Source organism: Rhincodon typus, chromosome 12 (assembly GCF_021869965.1).
Source record: "Rhincodon typus isolate 14 chromosome 12, sRhiTyp1.1, whole genome shotgun sequence".
Taxonomy (NCBI): Eukaryota; Metazoa; Chordata; class Chondrichthyes; order Orectolobiformes; family Rhincodontidae; genus Rhincodon; species Rhincodon typus.
Window position 1 is genome coordinate 26,255,321 of NC_063343.1, and position 24,521 is coordinate 26,279,841.

At 39.5% G+C, this 24,521-nt stretch overlaps 2 protein-coding genes and 1 long non-coding RNA gene across 3 annotated transcripts in view; 1 reads left to right on the top strand and 2 right to left on the bottom strand.

The window, feature by feature from the left end:
- Nucleotides 1-809: 809 nt before the first annotated feature.
- Nucleotides 810-3,320, bottom strand: dusp1 (dual specificity phosphatase 1). Its single transcript, XM_020513832.2, has 4 exons — nucleotides 2,829-3,320; nucleotides 2,355-2,503; nucleotides 1,876-2,095; nucleotides 810-1,522 (listed from the first exon to the last, which is right to left on the bottom strand). Exons 1-4 carry the CDS (start codon nucleotides 3,196-3,198, stop codon nucleotides 1,158-1,160), a joined length of 1,104 nt encoding a protein of 367 aa, XP_020369421.1. The 5' UTR covers nucleotides 3,199-3,320; the 3' UTR covers nucleotides 810-1,157.
- Nucleotides 3,321-12,762: 9,442 nt separating this feature from the next.
- Nucleotides 12,763-13,215, bottom strand: LOC125484536. The gene is made up of 2 exons (XR_007263359.1): nucleotides 13,105-13,215; nucleotides 12,763-13,010 (listed from the first exon to the last, which is right to left on the bottom strand). It is a non-coding gene; the product is annotated as an uncharacterized LOC125484536 (long non-coding RNA).
- The window catches only part of ergic1 (endoplasmic reticulum-golgi intermediate compartment 1), a 94,586-nt gene continuing 83,197 nt past the window's right edge, over nucleotides 13,133-24,521 (top strand). The window contains exon 1 of the mRNA XM_020513833.2: nucleotides 13,133-13,286. Coding sequence (XP_020369422.1) covers nucleotides 13,267-13,286 — 20 coding nt within the window. The 5' untranslated portion in view covers nucleotides 13,133-13,266. The remainder of the gene's footprint in view (nucleotides 13,287-24,521) is intronic.

The following is a 24,521-nucleotide window of genomic DNA, read 5'->3' on the forward strand; positions in this document are numbered from 1 at the left end:
CTGTTATATTCATTGAAAATTAAACCTCAGCAGAAATGTGCACTAATTAATCATCCCCACTTCTAAAACATGAAAGAATATTTGCATAGGTAGGGGTGGGGGATGGTGGAAGAAAGATGTGTCAGAAAGATTAAATTCAGACTTAACACCTCCATTGCTTATGCAGCATGGAAGTTAAGGTTTACTTTGAAATTGGCTTGTCCTGCATGGGTATAATACAACTGGAGAATCCTGGCAGTTCACTGACCTTACCGATCAACGGTATTAAGCATTCGGATGTGTTGCTGCATAAGTTTATAAATATTTTGTATTTAGTTATTCGCCAAATTCCATAGTAATGCAGCACTGGAGCGATCAGTGATCCTAACTGAAGCCAAATCTTTTTAATAATCTGTGCAACCACGTAGAAAAAGCAATAAAATGGCAGAGTGAAGAGTGAACAGAGATGAACTGCTACATCAGGTCTAGCAGCATCTGTGAAAAAAAAAATCAGAGTTAAAGTTTCAGGCCCGGTGGCCCTTCCTCTGTTCTGAGGAAGGGTCACCAGAACCGAAAAGTTAACTCTGAATTTTTTCTTCATAGATGCTGCTAGACCTGCTGAGTTTTTCCAGCAACTTCTGTTTTTGCTCCTGATTTACAGCATCCGCAGTTCTTTCGGTTTTATGAACTGCTACATGCTTTACCAGGTGAAGTTTTCGGGGGAAAAATGATAGAATCTTGGGAAAAGAACTTGCTGATTCCAGTGGTGATGGGAGTTAAACCTGGTAGGGGTTAAATGCAGAATCAACGCGCCGGGGCAAGCATCAAAGTTATATTAAAAAAAAGTTTATTGGATTCGTACAAAATAGTCATTACGTAAATAAATAATTGTATAAATTATCAAACCGACAGTCAGTATAAACTGTTACCACTTACAGTTCCGTCAAATATTTTAAGAAATGTATAAAAAAAGTGCTAAAACGCCAGTTGCATCCTCCCCAGACAGTTTTCAGAATGTGACACAGTGCAAAGGTCTGGTTGAGGTATTGCGTTCTTTAAAATCAAGAACTTCTGATCTGGAAATCGTGGATAGGTTTCTGTACATTGAAAAACAAAATGTGAACACAACCTTTCAGCTTATTGTACTTGGTTTAGTCCCAAAGTCAGTCCTTTCCGTGTCAGTAGGTTGGAGACGTGGTGATTGGACTCTGCAGAAAGTTGAGGGAATTAGCCGCCGGACGGACAGGCATGGAGACAGGAAAGTTGAAGACGAACCGTGTGGAAGCGCCCGGGGGGTTATTTGAAGGACTGGCCGCCTCGGTAGCGCACGAAGGGGTTAAAACTTGAGACTCAAACTGCAAGAGCTGTCCCATGAAGCTGAAATTGGGGGAAATGACGCTCCTGCGCTGTTTCACGAACTCAAACGCTTCGTCCAACTTCACCCGGTTCGCCCTCATGAGATAAGCCAGGCAAATGGTGGCAGATCGAGAGATGCCAGCTTGGCAGTGTACAAATACCCTGCCGCCAGTATTCTTCACAGAGTCTGGGAAGAAACAACAGATCTGATTTAGTACATGGAACTAGATTTTAAACACTTACGACTATATACAGTTTACGTTTTAAATTGAGAATAGGATTTTACTAATTGGAATTACCATAAATAAATGTGCCTGACTAGAATGTTAAAGATTTTAGAATGAATGGTCTGATTAAAAAGGGAACTAAATTATAATGCTAAGGTCAAATTCCATCACCTTGGCAGAACAATGCTGGTGCTAAGTATTTTAACAGGTTACACGATTCTGATAGGTGTTAGCCTTTAGTTTGAAAGTCTAAGTTTGAGAACTCCTTCTTGCTGAGCTAAAATGTTTACAGCGTAACTGAACATGAACTCACCGATGAATTCAATGGCCTCAATGAACCAGGAGCTGATGTCCGCTTTGTGACTGTCCTCCACAGGAATGCACTTGTACTGATAATGCTCCTCAAAATGGTTCGGACAATTGGCAGAGACGTTGATGAGAGCTGTGATCCCCAAGGCATCCAACATGTCCTTTCTTGACGCATGATAGGCACTTCCGAGGTAGAGGAAAGGGAGGATTTCGACAGGCCCGCCCTACGGAGAAGAGAAAACATCAGCTGTCAGCTTTCAAGTAAAAGCTTACACCACTTCATCCGATTTCTCGACATTGCGGGAAGCGAACTCTTCCAATAACTGACTATTTTTGAGGCGTCAATGTAAATTGAGGCTAAATTCGTCATTCGGCAGAATCCAAATGAGCTTACCTTAAAATGATTCACTTTAAGTGGAAGTGTTGCGTAAAGCAACTGCTGCTCCACAACTGTGATGCAAATAGTATATGTTGTTAACTGACCTGATCATATAAGGGAGTCTCGCAGGAACTGCAACTCGACTCTGCACTGTTGGGGTTGCTGCTGGCACTTAGAGGTAAAGATAATCCTGACGGAGGCGAAGGTTTAGTGCAAAACTCTGGATATTCCGAGGAAAACGCATCGTAGCCACCTGAAATCAAACAGAATGCAGACCTGGTTAGTTCACAGGTCTAATTTCACATTTACTGTCGTACACTAATGAACTATACACACGGGAAAGAACATCGTATTTATTCAAACTTATAATTCGTTGAATGATGTAAACAACTTTTTATAACGCGAAGCTCTACAGAATCATCAGATTCACACACACTAGGATTGTGTGTCTGAACAATCAACCGCTGTTTGAGATTTCGTTCCAGATAACGAATGGTTTGGGTAAACATGAGTATCACTCTAGAGTATACTCTACATGAGTATCATGTTTACGGGAGGGTGAGTTTTTTTACACTCACCTCGGAGAAAAACAATCCTTGCCCCATAGGATTCTCGGCACAACGTATTAACTGCCAGGAGTACAGTGCTGTCCTTTTTGAGTAGATCAAACTCGAAAGTCCTTTCATCAAACACAACAACTACAGAATAAAGACCAGATACTAAATTCTTGCGGGACTCTTCATTTGGAACGATGTGTTCAAGCCCCATTGTCCCTTTCGCCCTTCGTTTAACTATGGTGCTAAAGCGGACGTTAAGCGAATTCACGACATGCGAAGCGTTGAAGGCGAAGAAGGATCGGCAGTCCAGCAACAAACATTTCGAGGAATCTTCCTTCAGAAGCTGCCCAAGAGTTTCATTGCTAATACTAGAGATTTCCATCATGACCATAATTGCTGATGTAGACAGTTGATACTCAAGAAGCCAGCTCCGTCGCTTCCTAGAGTTTTGTGACAGTCCTGCTGCTGCTTGCTTTCCCCCTTCCTCTGGCGCCTCTATCTCCGAACCGCCTTTTTATGGAGGACTTTTGTGAATGGGGATGACGCGGCGGCTGTCACGTGACGCGGTGGAGTGACGCACACAACCCCTGGTGGAAGTGAGCTGCCTTGCCCTTGACGTGTGCCAGAGAGAGAGACATCCCGCTTGTTTGCTGTGCAGTTAGAAAGAAACAACGTGATGTCACCTCAAAACACCAGCAGCAAGTCTCAGCGTCTTCACTCCCAACAGCACACACTCAAGGGTTCCGATCATTCTTTCACAGGCAGTAGCGTGTTATTTCTCGAAGTTGTGCAAGTTTAAAAATCTCTGTTAACTTGTGTAATGATTAACCAGCAATTGTCTGGTTTACGTAATCACTTGGAGAAATAAACTTGTTGGGTCATCAATTTTTTCGTTTACTAGTTCACTGATCAATTATTGTGGTTCGGAGAATGCTCTACTTGAACCTTTAACTTGGGGTAAAATTGAAATTAAGCAGCGTAGGACCTCTATTGCCATCCCGTCTACTGTACCATTTAAAAGACCAAAATGGCAATGTAAAATATGGTGTCAGTATGAAGTTACCTGGTTTCCTGTGAAGTCATTGACTGTATATGAGCGCATGTTCAAAAAGAATTGAGTGTTTCACGGAGAGGCTCAGGGGGTGAGATCGTTACATACTCCACGTGTGTTTAATTTCTGTGAAAACTAACCAGGATATTTTCCTTCAAACTACTGATTTGATAAATCTAGATTAAACTCACATTCTAATAGCATTTCGTGCTTAATTCAAAGTACGAATCGTTCTGAGAGGATAGTTCATTGAGTCATTTCTTTAAAAAAAAGTCTCGAACGGACAAAAATAAACCAAACCGATAATCACACTGCTGCGGCGACTGAGATACATCTTAAAACATGGAGAATAATCTTTTCATAATACCCGATGCAACTACACAGCAAAGTGCCTGAAACGTGTGCAGTTGGCAATCCGGAAAACCAAATAGGATTCCAGAACTATTAAAGATTGCTGGAACAAGTAAATCGGGAAGAACATAACATTCATCAGAAAACCTGAATGCCTCCGAACTGTACTCGATTAGAATCAATGGCAATTGATGTACTTATGTCCGGTACGAAATTCTTAACATTCGTCACTTTAAACATAGTCAATAAAAAAAATAAAAGATTGGTTAATTAACGAAAACAGGACAATTTTAGGATGGATAGTAACTACCGAAAAAATATTTCTAACCCTTTGTAACATCTGACAATTGTCTCACGTGACGCAATGGACACATTATGTCACCAGACTGATGTGTGGTAGACAAAAAAAAGCAATTTGCAGAGTTGAGGTATATTTTTATAATTGACCTGACTTGATGGCACATTAATAAAATGGCTAGTATTTGTCTGCACTCAGTTTGGATAAAAGGAGTTGACTTTGGTTTCCCTGAATTATACAATACTTTCCATGTTCTGTTTTGAGTCTTGTTTATTTTATCTGGACTTACAGGAGTTTAAGAATATTATACAACTGAAAAACCAATCACATTAAACCTTTAATAATGAAGCTAAATCACTTGATACCATGAGTTATTAGTAAGAATCTAATTATTTTAATTGAATTCTTAAGACCAATGCCACCAAGCCAAATAAGTTGAGTAGAAGTACCCTTTTTATAAGATCACCAGTCTGAGTGGTCAAACTAATTCAAACAAAAAGGGAATTTATCAATTAAATCAAGGTTTTCTGACTCAATCATATGCTCCAGTCTCTGCAGTGCCGACTGGTTAAAGAAGCTCTCTAATGTATTGGCAGACACCACAACCTGTTTCTCCACAACCAGTCAAGTGCCAACGTAGCTACAGAAGACAGGCATACACACCATCAGGTATAACTTGATTCCTGGTTAATGGTGGTCTTAATTAGCTGGATTATAAGGCTTGAATCCCAGCAGCTCTGGAGGTGTGTGATAATATCCATAGACAAGTTGATCAAAACAGCTACAGGTCAAACCATGTACTTAGGGAGACTCATTTGGTGCAGCAGTACTGTCCCTAAATCTGAATTGGAAAGCCTGGGTTCAAGTCCCACTTGTTTCAGAGGTGTATAACAATATTTCTGAACAGGTTGGTTATGAAAATATCTACCAAAAAAAGGGTGATGTGAAGAGTGGAGCGATGGTGTTTTCTCTTGCATCAGTTAAGCCTCATAATATCTTAAGCCCTTCCACTACTTGCCAACGAAATATTGGTCTCTCTTAAAATTGTTTTCAGTAACAATCCTAGTTGCCATATAAAACATTTTATTCCCCAAATAAACTGAGGAAGCAAGTTACAATCCCATACTTTGACTGCCATTCCTCAGCAATGGAAAATTTTACACTGTAAAACAAAACATGATTTAGTTATATGATGGTTGTAAAAAAGAACTTGAATAACACATTTATAGGACACTAGAATTGGCCGTTATCTCATTATACATGTAATAAAATTGTTAGGTGTGGTAGGAAGCCAGAACATTTTTTTTTGAAAACTTAAAACTTAAATCTTAATGCTTCAATCTCCATACTGGCTGTGAAAGTTATGGAGACCTCCCTCTTCACCTTGTCCTGTGTTTGCAGAATGGTGCCCTTTAAGCTATATGTCCTGTATAACAATTTAGGTATATAGTAGAATTTAGTAGAAATAGCCATCATCTTACAGGAACTTTGGTAATTACCTTTCCTTTAATCTTAAATGATGTCAAGTACACATTAGAAAAAGCTACTTAATGTTGACAATCAGTAGGTTATTCATTTGGTAGATATCAGATCTTTGGGAGGTGCTGTCAAAGGAGTCTTGGCAATTTGTTGCAATGCATTTTGCAGATGGGAACAGACTGCAGCCACATTGTAACATTGGTTGAGGGAGTGAATTTCTAAAGTAGCAGATTGGGTACTAATCGAGATTGCCCTTGAATTGTGTCAAGATTTGAGTGTTGTTGGAGCTGCCCCGAACATGGCAAGTGAAAAGCATTCCATTTTGACTTTGACTTCTACTTGGCAGAAGGTAGAAGAATTTTGAAAAGTCTGGATGTGAGTCACTTACCACGGAACACCAAAGACATGATTTTTGCTGTGATATGGGAATGAGAACAGAGGTTGCCAGGAGAATAATTTTACTGAAGATCACCTTGGTGTGACTGGCTTGTTTGGATAATTTAATGGTCAATGGAAGACGATTATCAGAAGTCACCTGGAATTTTCCAGTCAGCCTACTGGGAGGGTATCATAAGGGGGAGGTAGATTGAAATTTCTTCCATGTTGCAGGGACTCCTATTGATCCTCCAAATTAGAGAACCCATCCAGTGTCATTAATTGGAAGCTGAGACACGTTCATTCTTTGATCAGTTCAGGCAAAATCACTGTCAAGTGACTGCTTCCAATGCATTGCAACAACTTATCCTCAATGAAGAAAATATCAGAGTTAAGTTTTGTTCAGTTCTGAGGAAGGGTCTCCAGACCTGAAACGTTAACTCTGATTTTTTCTTCACAGATGCTGCCGGATCTGCTGAACTTTTCCAGCAACTTCTGTTTTTGTTACTGATTTACAGCATCCACAGTTCTTTTGGTTTTTATTTAGGCTATCCTCAATGGTCCTCTGCAGTAAAGAATTTCACAGATTCACTACCTTCAATGAAATTCCTCCTCACCTCTGTCTTAAATGTGTGACCTCTTATTAATCCCTCTTATCCTGAATCTCCTACAGGAGGAAACCAACCTATCTGCATCTACCCTGTTAAGTCGCCTAAGAATCTTATGTATTTCGATAAGGTCACTTTTCATTCTTCATAACTCAAATGGGTATAGGCCCAAACTACTCAACCTCTCCTCATAAGACAGTCCTTCCATATCCAGTAACAGCCTAGTGAGCATTCTCTGGACAACCTCCAATGTCAGTATATCTTAAACAAGGGACCTAAATCTGTTCACAGGATTCTAACTGTAGTCTGATTAATGCATTATATACTAAAACCTCCATACCTTTAAACTTAACTCCCTTTTGGAATAAAGGCCAACATTCTATTTCCCTTCCCTATTACCTGCTGAACTCAGATACTAGCTTTTTGTGATTCATGCATGAGGGCTCCCTAATCCCGATGTTCTGTAGCTTTCTGCAAACTTTCTCAATTAAAATAATATTCAGTTCTTCTGTTCTTCCTGCCAAAGTGCATAACTTCACATTTTCCTACATGATATTCCCTCTGCCAAGTTTTTGCTCACTTGTTTAACCTGTTTTATCCCTCTCTAGACTCTGTCACCCTCATCGCTTACCTTTCCACCTAGTTTTGTATCATCCACAAACTTGGTTATAGTTCATTCACTTTCCCCATCCAAGTCATGACTATGTATTGTAAATAATTGTGGCCCCAGTATCGATCCCTGTGGCACTCCTCTAGGTACAGGCTGCCATCCTGAAAATACCACCTCCACCCCAATTTTCTGTTTTCTATCAGTTAGCCAATCTTCTTTCTATGCTCATATACTACCTTCAACACCCTGCCTGCATTTTACCCTGATGTCAGGGTCTCAACCTAAACCCTTACTTGCTGTTGCAGCCTTAGTATTTAAGTTGCTGATCTAGTTCCATTTCTGGTTAATGGTAACAACAGGATGCTGATAGTAGGACGTTAAGAAATGCATTTGAATGTCAAGACGATATTAGGTTAGATTCTCCCTCACTGAAAATGGTCATTGCCTTACACTTGAGTTGTATGAACGCATATGGTCCATGTCTTGCTGCGGTTTGATTTTATTTTCTTTATTTATATCGAAAAGTGCTCTTACACCCAACTGAACTTTCTTCCCTATCACCAAATCACCTGAGTTCTTTTTCAAATTTAATAACAACCATGAGTAAATCACCCATGTTTCCAATTGGAATAATTTATGTTCAAAGCCTGTTAAAGGACAATGCAAACCCTCATTAAGCCAGAGGGAGGGTGAGGGACAGAAGGCTAAATAAAAGGGGATTTGCTGCAGTTTGACAGCAGGATGGTGATATGATGAACCTGGATCTGTTGACTGCTAAATGATTTCATGTTTCAGCCAACATGAAACGTGATTTTGATTGGCATAATGCATGTGCAAGAGGATTTAAAATGACTCTTTCCACAACCCTGGCACACATATAGAAGCACTAGTGGAGTGGTGATGAAACTGGACGAGGAGGTACAAGATGGAGAGTCCAATCATCTTCTTGTTTCTCTCTTCTTCCCACTCCCTTGAATGTCAGAAAAGAATTCCTTTCATCCCAAAGTGAACAAGATGTTTAAATGTTCAATTAAAGGTCGTAATGGTGTAATGCTATCAGTAGTAGGGGGATGGCCATAGTGCACAAAGTACACTGTGATGGTCTAACTGAGTCTCTGTGGGAGTGCATGGTTTCTTCTGATCAGGGATTCTGTGCCCTATGGAGGGCTCCAATATAGCAAGGGACATCCCTACTGAAAGACTCCTATCCTGCCTTCCACACTGACCAGGCTCTCTTCACAGGACCTGCCCCACTCACTTCTCTTTGGAGGCCTCCCTGGCGTTTACTGCTCTAAGACCTCATGAAGCTCAGGCATCCTTGAACAGGATGATTAGAATATATCTATGCCTGGATTGGCAGCTGCTAACTCAAAAACTGATATTGTTGTAACTGAGGATATAGCGCACCAATGAAAGCTGCATGTGGTCAGACATGGACAAGATTGGTCCACAGCCAATACAAGGGCAAGAATATTTTGAAGTTGGAAGAATTTTGCTGTAGAGGACTCTAATGAGCACTTCAGTCCACAAAAAATTGTGAAGCTTGATGTGTTGGTAAATCTTGTCAGAAAGCCTGAGGTCACTGTCAAGAAGGAGCCCACCAACAACTTGGCACAGAGCTGAAAACTAACCAAAAAGTGAAATGTATACAAATGCTGTCAAAAATAACTATGAAATTTGAGAAAAATCACTACTTTAGTTTTGTTTGTTTAGAAATTCACATAAGCTTTGCTTTAGTCATTCATAATTTCTCAAATGAGCTGTATGTATTTATCCCATTCTCTTTTGAAAGCCATTGTCGAATCTACTCCCATCGCTACTCCAGACTGTGCATTCTAGTTCAACTTGCAACCTCCCCGTTACTGCTTCAGTTGCTTTATATTGGTGTCCTCTGGTTATTAATTTTTCTACCAGTGGACAGCATCTACTTATTTCCTGTCATGATGACATACTTGAGTCAAATTAATAATTTTTAATCTGCAAGATGGAACTATAAATTGAAGTTTCCAGAAGACATACTTTTAAACTTAAAGACTAATGTGACCAAACAATGCACAGCTCAAGATTAGCAAACTCAATTTGCACCACGAAACATTGTACATTCCCACCTTGATGAGAACGATACAAAACCCAATGACAATAACCTCCTCCCCACCACCCCCAGGATGGTGAAAGATAGCAGATCTTTTGTTCTGGAGCAAGTAAGATTCAAATTCATGCCTCCTGGCGTCAGAGGTCGGGACACTATTACTGTGTCACAAGATCTCTCATCTCGTGTTCTTTTAACAAAGTGTCAAAGCTGTCACATGATGTAATCAATTTCAAGCCGTTAAGGCTATTGCATCAACAACAGGAGCCTGCTTTATTATAGCTTTGAAGACAATGAGCTAATCAAGTTAGCACTAAAATATACAATTGTGTTCAAGTGACTGGCAGTTGGGGAAAGCGGTCACAAGGTAAGCCATCTCCTTTGTGTGTTTTTGCTCAGCAGAACTCAGAGCAAATAGCTAAGAAATTGAGCAAGGTCCTCCCTCCTTCTCTCTCCAGCTAACTTACAAGTTTAGACCCTATTTGCTTTTGTTTGGCTTTCTTTCCTAGTGCAACAGACAGATTTGAAGGAAAGAACTCAACTTCACAGCTGCGTCGCCAAATGAACAAACAGATTGTCAGTTTTCAGTTTTAAACTCCCTGGATACAAAGCAAAAAAAAAGGGATTTGGCCAGAAGCCAGCTGAGCCACTAAACTACTGACTAACTCAAACTTTCACTTTTTTCCCCATATTTTTTAGTTTGGATAAGTTGTCCTTTCCCAATCTGTAACATGCATTTGCGTGTGTCCTCACTGTCTGCACATGTAGGAGTGTCACTTTGCACTTATTTTACTTAAAATCAGTTGAATTATAATAAAGTTAACCCCTTTTATGATGATGAAAAAATTTGTCCATTTGGTTCTTTTATATATCACAGCACATTAACTTACATACTCACTGAATTGGCTAGTATAACCATTTCAAAATATAGAACAGTGTTGCAGTCAAACAAGGAGGGGAACAAAGACCCCCTGCACCTGGTTGTAATATTAGCCTTTCAAAATGCTTTACAGTTTTGAACACTCTAGGAAACCTTGGTTTAACTTCCATTGTTCAAAAGGAAATCAACCAGGATCTGCATGTAAATAGAATCTTTCGTCACCGCTACCGTTCTGTTCTGTATGCTTTCCAAGGTCCTTAGTCCTTGATCCTTGCTGAAGCATGATGCATAGAAATGAGCCAAAACAAGGTCTTACAAAAGGTTTATCAACGTTGCCTCTCTTTTGTACTTCATGCTTCTACTTTTAAAGCCAAGGAGTCTATATCCTTTTTAAGCAGCCTTCTTAGTTTGCCCTATACCTTCAAAACTAGTACTCTTTCAGATCTGTTTCCTGCACTTACTTTATAATGATAGCATTTATTTTGTATCAATTTGTCATTTTCCTACTAAAATGAATTTTTTCACATCTGTATTAAATTTCATGTACTCATCTACCAAATCGTCAATGCACTCACAAAGTTTATTACCATCTTCCTCATTTAAGACATTCCCAAGTTTAATTTCTTCAACAAGTGTTGAAATTTGTGCTCAAATCCTGGTCTTTAATACTTGACAAGAAAAAAAACCAAACCATCTCAACACTGATTTTTGAGAAACACTAATGCATACTTTGCTCATTGTGGGGGAAAGAAAAAGTTCATCAGTACATTCTGCTTCCTTTTTCTTATTTTGTATTTACTCATCTACTTCCCCCTTAAAGCCAGAGGCTTCAAATTTTACTAACAAGATTATTATGTGCAACTTTATCAAATGAAAGTTCACTTACATAACATTAACCACACTAACACCACCTTTCACTCTTTCAAAGAACTTATTCAAGTTAAACGAAGACGACTTGCCGAAATCCATGTCAACTTTAAAAAAAAAATCACTGAAAAACTAGATTCGATAACTTTTTTTCTCGGGTGGAAGAGGCCAAAACTAGAGGGCATAGGTTTAAGGTTAGAGGAGAAAGATATAAAAGGAACCTAAGGGACAACTTTATCATGCAGGATGTGGTGCGCGTATGGAATGAGCTGCCAGAGGAAGTGGTGGAGGCAGGTACAATTACAACATCTAAAAGGCATCTGGATGGATATACGAGTAGAAAGGGTTTAGAGGGAAATGGGCCAAATGCTGGCAAATAGGACTAGGTCAGATTGGGATGCCTGGTCAGTGTGAATGAGTTGAACCAGACAGTCTGTTTTTGTGCTATATGACTCTATAATTGTTCCATTGGTATGATTTCAGCATGGGGGAAATAATTGTAGAAAGAACAGGGGGAAATTAACAAAGAAAAACATTTGAATAAGGTGAAAAAAAAACTCTTGGAAACTAAGTTAGATATAATCCAGAGCAATGACAACGTTTTCTTAAAAAAAGCTGTTTCTTAATGCCATCTCTCATATTAGGCAGCAATTCCTGACAGTCTATCAGATTTGTTGGATGAATGCTGGGTTCTACAAAAGGGTTGAAGGGGGTTCTACAAAAGGGATCTAATTGAAATACCATCATTAACTACGAAAGCTGAAGTCACAATCAGTTCAGCCATGATCAAAATGGCACAGCAAGCTCAAAGGCTAAACAGTCTATTCTGAAATCATATAAATAGTTCTATCTCCAGGAATCAAGGAATGTTAGAGTGGTAATGCAACATCATTGTACTGACATCCAGCTCAGCAAAATGATGATTTCAGCAAAGGGATAACAAGTATTTGACAATCACAGAATCTGTACACTCCAATTCTCCTGATGTCACAAAAATTAATGCTATGAAAAAAAACTCAGCATATACTTTCTTCAACAATTACAGCTATCAAAATGACCTACATAATTAACATCCCATCAGATGATATTTTGAAGTATTACTATTCCTCTATAAATATTTCAGATCATAAATTTCAAAGTGGGTACAAAATAATCTGGAAGCAAAGTGAATTGTTAAGTCAATATTTCTAAACATTTTAGACTAGACTTTGAGATATATTTCAACCTTCAGACATATTTCACCAGTAAGTAAGCTAATGCCTCCAAATTATATATCTTTTAAAAAAAAGTTTCACATTTTCTTACAGCTATACTTCAAGGTACAACACTAGAACAGTTCAAACCATACACTTGAAGTCCTCTACGATTTATTGGGTAACAAATAGCGGCCAAAGTCCATTAGCCATCTAAGATTTAACACGTAAGTTTGTTCAGCGCTGTATAAAGAATCCATGCCAAAAGCAGTTCGTCTGGACATCTGCCTCATCCTTTCCCCCTTCTTGAACCGGTTTGTTCTAACGTCGAGAAGTGCTTCAGTTTCTCAATGTTATTTGGGCAGGGAGGGATGGAGAAGAGAGTGCGGTCACTCTCTGGTGCTTTAAAAATAAAAGAGAGAAAAATAAAAAATAACAACCTCACACCAAGACACTTTCTACACTGCACGAATCAGACCGGAAAAAGAGTAGAGACCTGTTTCTCAGTACAGCCAATAGCGAAATGCAAGGCGTTCAAGAGTGACGGTGTATCCGGGAGACAGCCGGTGGGCTGCAGAGAAAGTTGTTCACTTTACCTTTGATAATTTGCACTGCAATTATTTTCTTGTTGGTTTGATTGCAGTTTAAAGCCGCTGGGATGGCTTTCGATGTCAGACGGTGAGTTGAGCTGGGCTTCGTGCATCAATTATATGTCTAATTCTTGTGAAGGGAAGCTTTGGGAGGATGTAGAGAGTTTCTTTACATGTTGAAAAAAAATACTATATAATTTGACATTAAGGGCCAACTGGTCCTTTTATCTTGTAAAAAAATTCCACTTCAGAAACTGCAAAAAAAAATCCCTAGCAAGGGAACATTAGGGAGCTGTTAACAGCTGTACTTTTTGTATGTTTGCAAATCTCGTCCAGGTTTTTATTAGAGCATCCCCGAGCTGAAGAATACACCTTTCTGGATAGTTTCTAACCTGTGTATCAACGGGATTAAATGGAAATATATTGTTCATGTCAGATTTGGAGAAATTAATCAGTAAATGCCCTTTTATTATTGTATTAAATGATTTTTAAACCTGTCCAGAATAATGTAGTTTCCGTGTTCTCTCAAGTGAATTGTACCTCCAGCTTAGTGATTTGAGCTTTGTGATTAATTTTATTTAATATCCTTTCTTTCATTGTGAACTGGAATAGCGTTAATATATTAACACGTGGCGCACAATGATTTGTTCTTACTTGGGTCCGGCTGCACCCGGAAGTTTTTTCTTTTGGTTTTAAATTGCATTTCAGAAACTACATGTATTGGAATTTCAGACTAGGATATAGAGGATTAAAGCAATTTTATTCTTTATGAAGTGTCTCCCAATTAACTACTTTGCGTGCTTGATTAAAATCCTGACAATTAATTTGGTATCGATTTGGAGCTTTATCTTCGTTGATAAATTACAATCAGAGTTAGCTCTTCCCTGCCTCTAATTTATGTTTTAACCACTTTACTCACAAGGTTCTTGCGCAGAAACTTTAATACCAAGGTTGGTTTATTGTCTTAAATGTATAAAGACCTGAACGTGAAGCTGCAGCCAATCATTCAGAAGTATATTCACAATCTTACTGTAATGTATGGATCTTAGTCCTTACAATGAGGGTATAGTTTTGATTAAAAAAAAGTGTTTCACATTTAAAGTGTCTGTATGCTGTGATTATCCTGTAACAACTGAAATGCATCTTTATTTCTAAATTCTGTTTCAGTAACCCCACAGCAATTTAGGTTTTCATGTCTGTGTGAATTTAATGCAACGTGGTTTGTGAACTACTGCCAATCTGTACGCCTTGCCCTGAGCTCTGCCAGAAAAATTGATGATGTGCAAAGAGTGGAAGTCGGTGGTGCAAGAATACAAGTCAGGTGGAAATGAGAGAGAATCCATGCCTGCTACTCTGCAGTACAGCATGTGATGCACCACATGCACCAAAGTAACAAATCAATATCCAAGATTTTTCTCCTATTCTACACCCTTCCCTTTTAGTTTCATTCTTGATCCTCTTTTTCTCTTGAAGGTGCTGATTTATTCATTGAGTATTGAGCTAATAACTCTCTGCTACCTTAGTTCCATTTCTTTTGTAAGCTCAGTTGGTACGTGTCAATGGGTTGCCATGGACATTGTTGTCAAATCCATTACTGTACTTATGTTGATCTTAAAATATGAATCCAACAATTGTTTGTGGATATCTAACTAGTTTTTGGGAACAGGAATTTTGATGTTTCTTTTTCCAGTCATGTCACTAAAATGTTGAATCCAATGGTAGTCTCCTTATTGCCACTCTGGACAACGAATAACTCAAGCTAAATTTGAGACCTTCTGCTGTGTGATGTAGCAATTATTCATGTTATCTGGTGGTATAGTTTAACACTCCTTCCAGCTTCATTTATATTTTCTTTTCTACCCTCTCTCTTGTACTTTGTCTTCCGAAGTCAACAGAAGGGTCAAGTGAACATATTCAAATATAGATCAAAATTGATTGGGCAATGCTGCTTTTCCACTCTGAACTAATATGTATAACTGGTACCTCAGTATGATGTTGCTTAGATCTGATAAGTGATCAAGTTTTAAGGGACATGGAAGGAAGTTACTGGAGGATGATGTAAGTATCTAAAAGATTAATAGCTCCAAGAATGATGGCATTGGAAATTTAACTATCAGTTCAGTTTTTCAGTCTTCAATGCTCTTGCATCAAATAGATCTTGGATAAGTGATCTGAAGAGGCGAAATATAAATTAAGGATTCATCAATACAAATGAATATTGTGCTTCTGAAACTTTTTCATCTTGCCCTTATCAGGACAAACACAAGAATGCCAAATTTTAAAATATCATAACTATTTATACTTCAGGGAAAAAAAGTTCAGATTGGTTGACAAGTTGGCTGACTGTTGTCGTGGAGAAAACAATGGGGAACTCCAGGATCCCTCAGCTCCTGTGCAATTCAATAAAAGCACAAAGCATGAGCATATTCATTTTGTTGACAGAGAATAGGTCTCTGCATATGTATGTATGTATGTCTGTCACTTATATCAAGAGCAAATGAGCTATGATACAAGCTCATCTTATTTTTAGATTGATTGTTATTGTACCTGTTAGTGAGCTTCATGGTTCAAGTACATTTACTGAAAGTGACATATATTCATAGAGCAGGACTCTGCTCTCTACAAATAAAAGGGATATGTTTAAATGAAAGATGAAGAACCTTGATATCTTGTCTCTCTCAGCAATAATCAAATTCTGTCCTACCAAGTGGCAATATTCATAAGTTGTAGCACATGTCTCCAAAGCTTGTGGATGAAAACCGTGTCATAATGCTAAACAATATGTTGCGGTATTTCTGAGAATCATCAGCATTTTGTATTCAATGCACATAAGAGTCACCAGCATGTTTTCATAGATTTTATATTCTCAAATTTTATAGTTAAGGAATTTGAGTTTTTTTGAACATTTTTTGCTTCTGCCTTCAAAAGTGTAATTTTATAATCTAGATATTCAGTCAAAGAATGGTTCAATATGATTGGAGATGCCAGTTAAGTGCAAAAACTCTTGTTTACTAACCAAGTTTGAATGCAAAGCTTTCAGATCTGGATAGAATATTTTTGTTGTTTGCTGGTCTAATTTTGAGTCATCTTGCATTAGTGTTGTTACAGTTCCATACTCAGTGGGAAATGAGCTATCAATCTCATGTTCTATTAATAGAGTATTCAGGATGTGTTTCACGTCCACAATCCACATCGTACTGCGGCAGATTTTTCGTAATTTCACAATGAAACCACTCAACTTTCAGATTTTTACATTATTGTGCAACATGTGAATCTTGCTTTTAATATGTATCATTATTCTCTGATGAGGACAGCCATTGCTCTCTTTTGTTATTGTTCTGTATAATTTTAATAGGTATTGATTTCATGATTATGGATGCTATCTTTTATGCATTGTGCGCTTCACTTAGATTTGAAAATGTAACAGAATTTCAAGAATTGACTTCACCGAATACCTCAAGACTTTGTTGAGATCATTTGTAGCTTTGCTGAAACTCTTTGCATTGCGTTGAACAATGCTATCCATCATACTGCCTACGACAGGATCAAAAGTAACCGGATGCCAAACCTTATACAATTACAATTAAGCAATGGGTTACAGGGGAAATTTTACATATTTCACAGTCTGCTGTGGCATTGTTGGTTTGTTTAAAACCAGAACATTATTACATTTTAATGCAGATTTTTGTCTTCAGCCAAAGTTTCAGGATTGCAGGTAGGTGCATAGAGGTGTTCAGGGGGTCCATTATTTTGCAGTGCTAATTATTAGGTATTGGTGCACTAGAATGGAATTAGTGTTAATTCACTCTAGTTCCTTTTTATTCTCGTGCAAGGCCTCAGATAATGTACTTCCACCCCTTGCAGTTACCTGAGATTTTCGTGGTTTTGATTGGGACCAAAATGGATGCAAGGCTAGAAGAAAATGCTGGTCGAATCTTGGATACAGAAGTCCCACTTTTGCTTCCAGCATCAAATGGTGTGAGAAAGTGGGTGGGTTGTATTTTAAAGTTCCTAGCTTTGTTTAAAAGATGCCAAGTGCTAATCTGTCATGCTTTTCATGGAGGTAGCCACGATTAGTAAGGCCCCTTGATTTATGTATAATGAATAAGGTGTGAACTATGACCTGGAAGTGGAAATAGAATTTCCTACTTTGCATTTTATCAGGGAGTGTAGAAATCCGAGGTACATCTGTTACCAAAGTCAGAGCTAGTGCAGCTATAGATGGAGGAGTTGTTTTTATGAATGGCTCACTTGTTTTTTATGGGCAGTTCTATGAGAATTTTGACTGAATTTCAACCTCATTATAGGGTCAAATATGAATACTTGGGTTAGTGTCGGTATGATGGGGATGAAAGGGGTAAGACAGCAAGAGTGTTGATGTGGTTGGTGAAGGAGATGCGGGTGGAAACACCTAAATCTGACCTGTTTTGCTTCATTTATCATTTCAAACTGCTGATGTTTTCATACACAAAGATGGGTCTTGAAACTGGGCTGCATTGGCATTGAGATGTTCCTTCCTTAGGGCTGGCTTCAGAGGCGATGTGCTGATGTCTGGTCCATACTCGCTTCTTGCCAAGAAATTAAGGCAGGAGCGTTCCTGGAGGATGGAAACACGATCAGAGAGTCAGGGAAATTTCCAACCTCCAGTATTCGTCTCAACTAAGAAAATGCAGGCCTCTGTTTAATTGATGCCTTTTAATATTTCAGTGGGTGACTTCTGTCTTGTTAAAAATCCAAATTAATTTATGAATGCTGAAGATGCTTGTAACCATGTCATGCATTTATTTTATTTGAATGACATCAATCTGCCAGAATTATTTTGACATTGCTTTAAAATTGTGGCTGTTTTACCTGTATAATATAGCATTAGCTTTTGAAATATTGCAAGCTTGTGCATGGAAGGAACTAGCGCATGGAATTAACTTGCCCTCTGGGTTTTGAGTTGCATAAAGGAAATAGGCTGCAGTAACAGTCGTGTGGTGGTTTAATTGTATTAAAAAGTTTGCAAGATTGGTTATTTTAGTTAACCAGACTCGATACTGTACAATTTTGTAAATGAAGCACTAACTGCTATCTGTCATTTGTAGAACAAAATTCAATTTGTAATTCAGTGTGTTATGGTACATTACTACTTTAATGTCTCTGCACCAGCAATGCTTCAAATTGTCAAATAAGGCTAGTTTTATTGATTTTATTACAATACCATTGTACCAATGGAAGATGTACTGTACACTGTATCCCACAGCTTTGCTATCAATATGAGAAAAAACACATTTAACACTGCTTGCAGTTAAATTCAGGTCTGCTCTAGGTACCTGCTCTCATTGTCAGTTGCTTCCTTTGGCAGTCATTTTTATACTATCCTATGTTTAATCAAACAAAGTACATTTCGGTGACATAGCAATAGCATTGGTTTGTGACCAACTGGCTATTCTTGCCTTTGGCATAATGATTTTTCAGTCTCTAAGTATAAAATAAGCACTTAAGTGAGGTCTGAAGCAACATATAGAGTTGGTATGATTAAACACACTTACCTAAATCTATAGAATTTAACTTTGTGTAACAGACCAAAATGAAGAGTGCACTACACACCAGATTACACCAATCACTCATCTTTAATCAGGTGGTGCAGACTTGATGGGCTGAATGGCCAAATTTTGTTCTGTACATTTCTACCATTCCATGACCTTCTAATATCCGCCAGCATTTTTACCCCTTCTAACTCCTTTAACAAAATCTCTTATTCTCCTTGCCCATACTTTGGTCATTTGTCCTGAAACTTCTGAATGTGGCTTGGTGTCAGATTTTATTTGCCCGTTCTCCTGTGAAGTGCCTTGGATTGTTTGCATTTAAAGTGCTATGCAAATGACTCTTCTCTCTTTTTTTGACCTGAATGTCTCTTAAAATAATTTTATGAAAATTCTCTTTGCTCAAAAAAAAACCCAATACCAAGATTATTTTTCTGTGGCAAAATAATTAAACTGATCTCAGAAATCTGACAGTTGCGCAATACTGAATTCATTAAGTTAAATTATTTCCCATAATACTGACAAATCAGTATTCCAACTTCCTTCATGCATTGTCCAGTTTTGGAGGTCAGCCTCATTGCAATTTTTATGATGTTCAAGATACTATATAAATGTACAAAGTGTTTTGCTGATCGGTGGGGAATAAATCAGATGAAGGAACCAATGCTGAACAGAACTGGGAAAGTTAAGAGATATTACTGAAAGTTGAGTTAAAAGGTTGGATTAGGACAAGACTTTAAAATTGAAAAACTAAATGGGCTAATTGGTCGATCTCTGGAGTATAGGACAAGGTAGGCAAATTCTATGAATGGAGGGTCAACAAGACAGCATGTGCACAAAAGGGCATGTGGTAGCACCAAAGAATGTAGGCAATGATAAAATCATTCATTATACCAGTGACTGATTTTTCATAGTACGCTTGGACTGGAGTCAAAAATTTCATTTGCTTGTGCTCTAGTTATAGTGATAGTCTGTTTCATGTGTGTCTATTTTTTTTGGCTTTAGGAAAGAGTTTGTAAAGTATTTATCTTCAAAGTATTGGCAGGAAGTCATTATCATGCTGCAGCTGTATCATGGTGTTTTTTTGCTCTGGTGATGAGTTGGCAGATATGCAAAAATTCAGCTGAGGTGACCAGAAAGCCACTTCCTCTGTAGAAAAGAATGGTGCGGGGTTACCCCTGAAGTTAGAGGTCAGTCATCAGTGTTTCTGTTTCTAATATTGGTGAGTTGCGAATGGGTGATTTTTAATCAATGCTTGCTTTGAAAGAAATGGTTAGAAGTCTTGTTTCAACTGGAAACTTTAAAATGTATCATGATGCTTTATTTGTTCAAATCCAGATTTTTAAACTTTGTTGTAATTCAAGTGGCAAGTAAACATTAGTTACAAAAACAGAAGTTGCTGGAAAAGCTCAGCAGGTCTGGCAGCATCTGTGAAGAACAAATCAGAGTTAACATTTCAGGTGGGATGACCCTTTCTCAGAACTGATGGTTGCTAGGAAAACGTCAGTTTCTATGCAGAAAATAGGGAGGGAGATGGGGTAGGGAGTAAATGATAGGATAAGGGATAGAGCCCAAAGAGAGAGAAGAGCAGTTGCATAGACAAAGGAGTTGATAATGTCTGGCTAGGAGGGTGAGTAGCTGTTAATGGGAACTGTTAGTGACTAACAATGGATAGTATGTAATGGCAGGCTATTTGATAACACAGCCTAGTATGTGGGGTAGGGAGCTAGGACATGGGAGAGTTTAGGCCCTCAAATTATTGAGCTTGATATTGAGTCAGGAGGGCTATGGGGTCCCCAAGCAGAAAATGAGGTGTTGTTCTTCCAGCTTGTGCTGAGCTTTGCTGGAACACTGGAGCAAGTCAGAGACAGAGATGTCGTCCAGGGAACAGGCTGATGTGTTAATGTGGCAGGCAACTGGAGGCTCCGGGTCTTTGTTGCGAGCAGAAGTGGTCTCCCAGTCTACACTTCATTTCCCCAATGTAGAGGAGACCACATTGTGAGCAGCTGTGTTGTTTCACCTGGAAGGTATGTTTGGACCCTTGGATTGTGGGGAGAGAGGAGGTAAATGGGCAGGTGTTACACCTTCGCCAGTCACAGGGGAATGTGTCGTGGGGCTGGGGGTGGGTGTGTGGGGGGGGGTGTTTGAGGGTGAAGGAAGAGTTGGCCAGGGTGTCCCGGAGGGAACAGCCCCTGCAGAAGGCGGACAAGGGATGGGAGGGGAATATGTGTCTGGTGGTGGCATCTTGCTGGAGGTGGCGGAAATGGCATCAGATGATCTTCTGGATGTGGTTGCTGGTGGAATGATAGGTGAGGATAAGGGGAACCCTATCGCTGTTGCGGGAGGGAAGAGAAGGAGTGAGGGCGGAAGTGTGGGGCATGGGTCGGACCTGGTTGAGGGCCCTGTTGACAACTGTGCTGGGGAATCCTTGGTTGATGAAGACTGTAGACTTTTCGGAGGCTCCCTTGTCAAAGTTGGCCTCGTGAACAAATGCAACGGAGATGGAGGAACTGAGAGAATGGGATGGAGTCTTTACAGGAAATGGGGTGTGAGGATGTATAGTCCAGGTAGCTGTGGGAGTCAGTGGGTTTGTAGTGGTTATTAGTGGCCAGTCTACCCCAGAAATGAAAACAGATGTCAAAGAAGGGAAGAGAGGAGTCCGAGATAGGTGAGGGCAGGGTGGAAATTGGAAGTGAAATTGATGAAGTTTTTCAATTCCGGATGCCATTTCCGCCACCTTCAGCGAGATTCCACCACCAGACACGTTCCCCTCCCCTCCCTTGTCCACCTTCCGCAGGGACCGTTCCCTCTGGGACACCCTGGTCCACACTTCCTTCACCCCCAACACCTCCCCACAGCCCCATGGCACCTTACCCTGTGACTGGCGAAAGTGTAACACCTGCTCATTTACCCCCTCCCTCATCAGTATCCAAGGGCCCAAACATACCTTTCAGGTGAAGCAACACTTCACCTGCACTTGCCAGAATCTAGTCTACTGCATTCGCTGCTCACAGTGAGGTCTCCTCTACATTGGGGAAACGAAGCGTAGACTGGATGACCGCTTCGCAGAACATCTACGTTCTGCTCACAAAAAAGACCCTGAACTACCTGTTGCCTGCCAGTTGAACGCACCACTTGTTCCGTGACCAACATCTCTGTCTCTTACTTGCTGCGGTGTTCCAGTGAAGCTCAATGCAAACTGGAAGAACAACACTTCATTTTCCACTTGGGGACCCTGCAACCCCCCCGGACTCCATATCGAGTTCAATGATTTTAGGGCCTAAACTCTCCCATGACCTAGCCCCCGACCCCACACACCAGGCCATCTTATAGCATAGCTTGCCATTACACACTACCTATTGTTGGTCACTAACAGTCCCCATTAACAGCTATTCACTCGCCTAGCCAGACATTATCAACTCCTTTGTCTATGCAACTGCTCTTCTCTCTCTTTGGGCTCTATCCTTTATCCTATTGTTTATCCCTAACCCGTCCCCCTCCCTATTTTCTGCATATAAACTGACGTTTTCTTAGCTACCATCAGTTCTGAGGAAGGGTCAGCAGACCCAAAACGTTAACTCTTTTTTTTTTCTTCACAGATGCTGCCAGACCTGCTGAGCTTTTCCAGCAAATTCTGTTTTTGTTCCTGATTTACAGAGTCTGCAGTTGTTTCGGTTTTTACTAAATATTAGTACTTGTCATTTGTGATCATAACGTTTAATTTACTTTAAACGATACTGACGATGGGCTGTGTTATGATTGATATTTGAAATGGTCTGTATCTGGAATTTTATGAAAATTGCTTTCTTAACCTTTTTAGAAAAGTATATTGTTTTATCCTGTTTTACTATCAAGAACTTGCATTTTTGTAAACTGGAAAGCAAGGTTGTAAATTTGACATAACAGGCCAAGCAGCATCAGAGGAGCGGGAAGGCTGACGTTTCGGGCCTAAAGCCTTCTTCAGAAATGGTAGGAACTGCAGATGCTGGAGAATCTGAGATAACAAGGTGTAGAGCTGGATGAACACAGCGGGCCAAGCAGCGTCAGAGGACCGTAGGAACTGCAGATGCTGGAGAATCTGAGATAACACGGTGTAGAGCTGGATGAACACAGCAGGCCAAGCAGCATCAGAGGAGCCAGGTCTGAAGAAGGGTCTAGGCCCGAAACGTCAGCCTTCCTGCTCCTCTGATACTGCTTGGCCTGCTTTGTTCATCCAGCTCTACACCTTGTTATCTCAGATTCTCCACATCTGCAGTTCCTATTATCCTTGTAAATTTGACACTTGGCTGTCTGAACAAACATGAAAGATCATTAGTGTAGAAAATTGTGACTTGAATCCTGAATAAGACTTGAGGTACACCAGAATTGATACCTTCGCAGCTCATTTCTTATTGGATTTTCCAATTTTCAAAGAAGTAAAATATCCATTGTACCTTTATTTGTAAAGCAGGAAGTAAATGCCTACCTTTTAATTTTAGAAATTGGAAATAAATTGTGCTTATTGTGCATAAACTTATCTTCAGCATCATGCCTTTAAGGCAGTGGGTGGAATTTAATCCATGATGTACTGTTTCCGATGATCAAACTGGAAGTTTGTGTTACATTTCTCCTTTTTGTTTTCAAGTTTCCCACATGATTGCATGTAATAATTAATGTGCTAATGGTGTGCGTGGGACACGTGATTCTGCACCAGCAGAAACTTTGCAGTGGTGAACAACATTAGTAGTTAACCAGGTTAACAAAGAATATGTTGAGCCTGTACTCAGTGGAGTTCAGAAGAATGAATAGCGTCCTTATTGAAGTATGCAAGATTCTTAGGGGATTTTTTAGGGTGGATGTGGGAAGGTTGTTTCCACTTGTGGGAGACCAGAGAGTATAATCTCAGAGTAAGGGGGCTGCAGAGCATGGATCATTAAGTATATTCAAAGCTGAGATAGGCAGCTTTTTAATCAGTAAGCTAATCAGGGGTTATGGGGAAAAGACTAGTTGGAAAGTTTATTTGAGAATTATCAGATCAGTCATAAACTCTTTGAGTGGTGAAGCAGCCTCGATGGGCTCCTACATCTGATGGTTTTATTAACATAAAATATATTGGGAGCCTAAATCTGGTGTGGATTTTTATTTTCAAATTTAACTATCACTTGTAAATATTTCGTGACATTGGTTTCACTTTATTCATGTGTGCACCATCATTATTTGAGGCTAGCTTAGTTAGATGTGGATTTAGTTTATATGGATTTTAGTAAGGTATTTGATAAAGTCCCACATAGCAGATTGGTACAAAAACTAAAATCACATGGGATTCGGGGTGGGCTGGCGAGATGGATACAAAACCGGCTTGGTCATAGAAAACAGAGGGTAGCGGAGGAAGGGTGTTTTTCAGAATGAAGACTGGTGGTATTCCACAGGGATCAGTCTTGTGTCCTCTGTTTATGGTATATATAAATGATCTTGAGGAAAATGTGGGTGGTCTGATTAGTGAGTTTGCAGATGACATGAAGATTGGTGGTGTTGCTGATTGTGCCGATGATTGTGAAAGGATACAACAAGATGTAGATAGACTGGTGATTGGGTACAGAAATGGCAGATGGAGTTTTACCCAGACAAATGCAAGGTGATGCATTTTGGAGGATCAAATTTTGATGAGAGTTATACTGTTAATGGCAGAAGCCTTAGGAACATCAACATACAGGCAGATCTGGGCATGCAGCTCCACAGTTCCCTAAAAGTGGCAGCACAGGTGGCCAAGGTGATTAAAAAGGCAACAAGGTGCAGAGCTGGATGAACACAGCAGG

Coding starts and splice junctions, on each gene's coding strand:
- dusp1 (XM_020513832.2), bottom strand. CDS start 3,198: ATGGTCATGATGGAAATCTCTAGTATTAGCAATGAAACTCTTGGGCAG. Junction 2,504..2,828: donor AAGGATTGTTTTTCTCCGAG/GTGAGTGTAAAA, acceptor GTTTGATTTCAG/GTGGCTACGATGCGTTTTCC. Junction 2,096..2,354: donor AGACTCCCTTATATGATCAG/GTCAGTTAACAA, acceptor TCTTCTCCGTAG/GGCGGGCCTGTCGAAATCCT.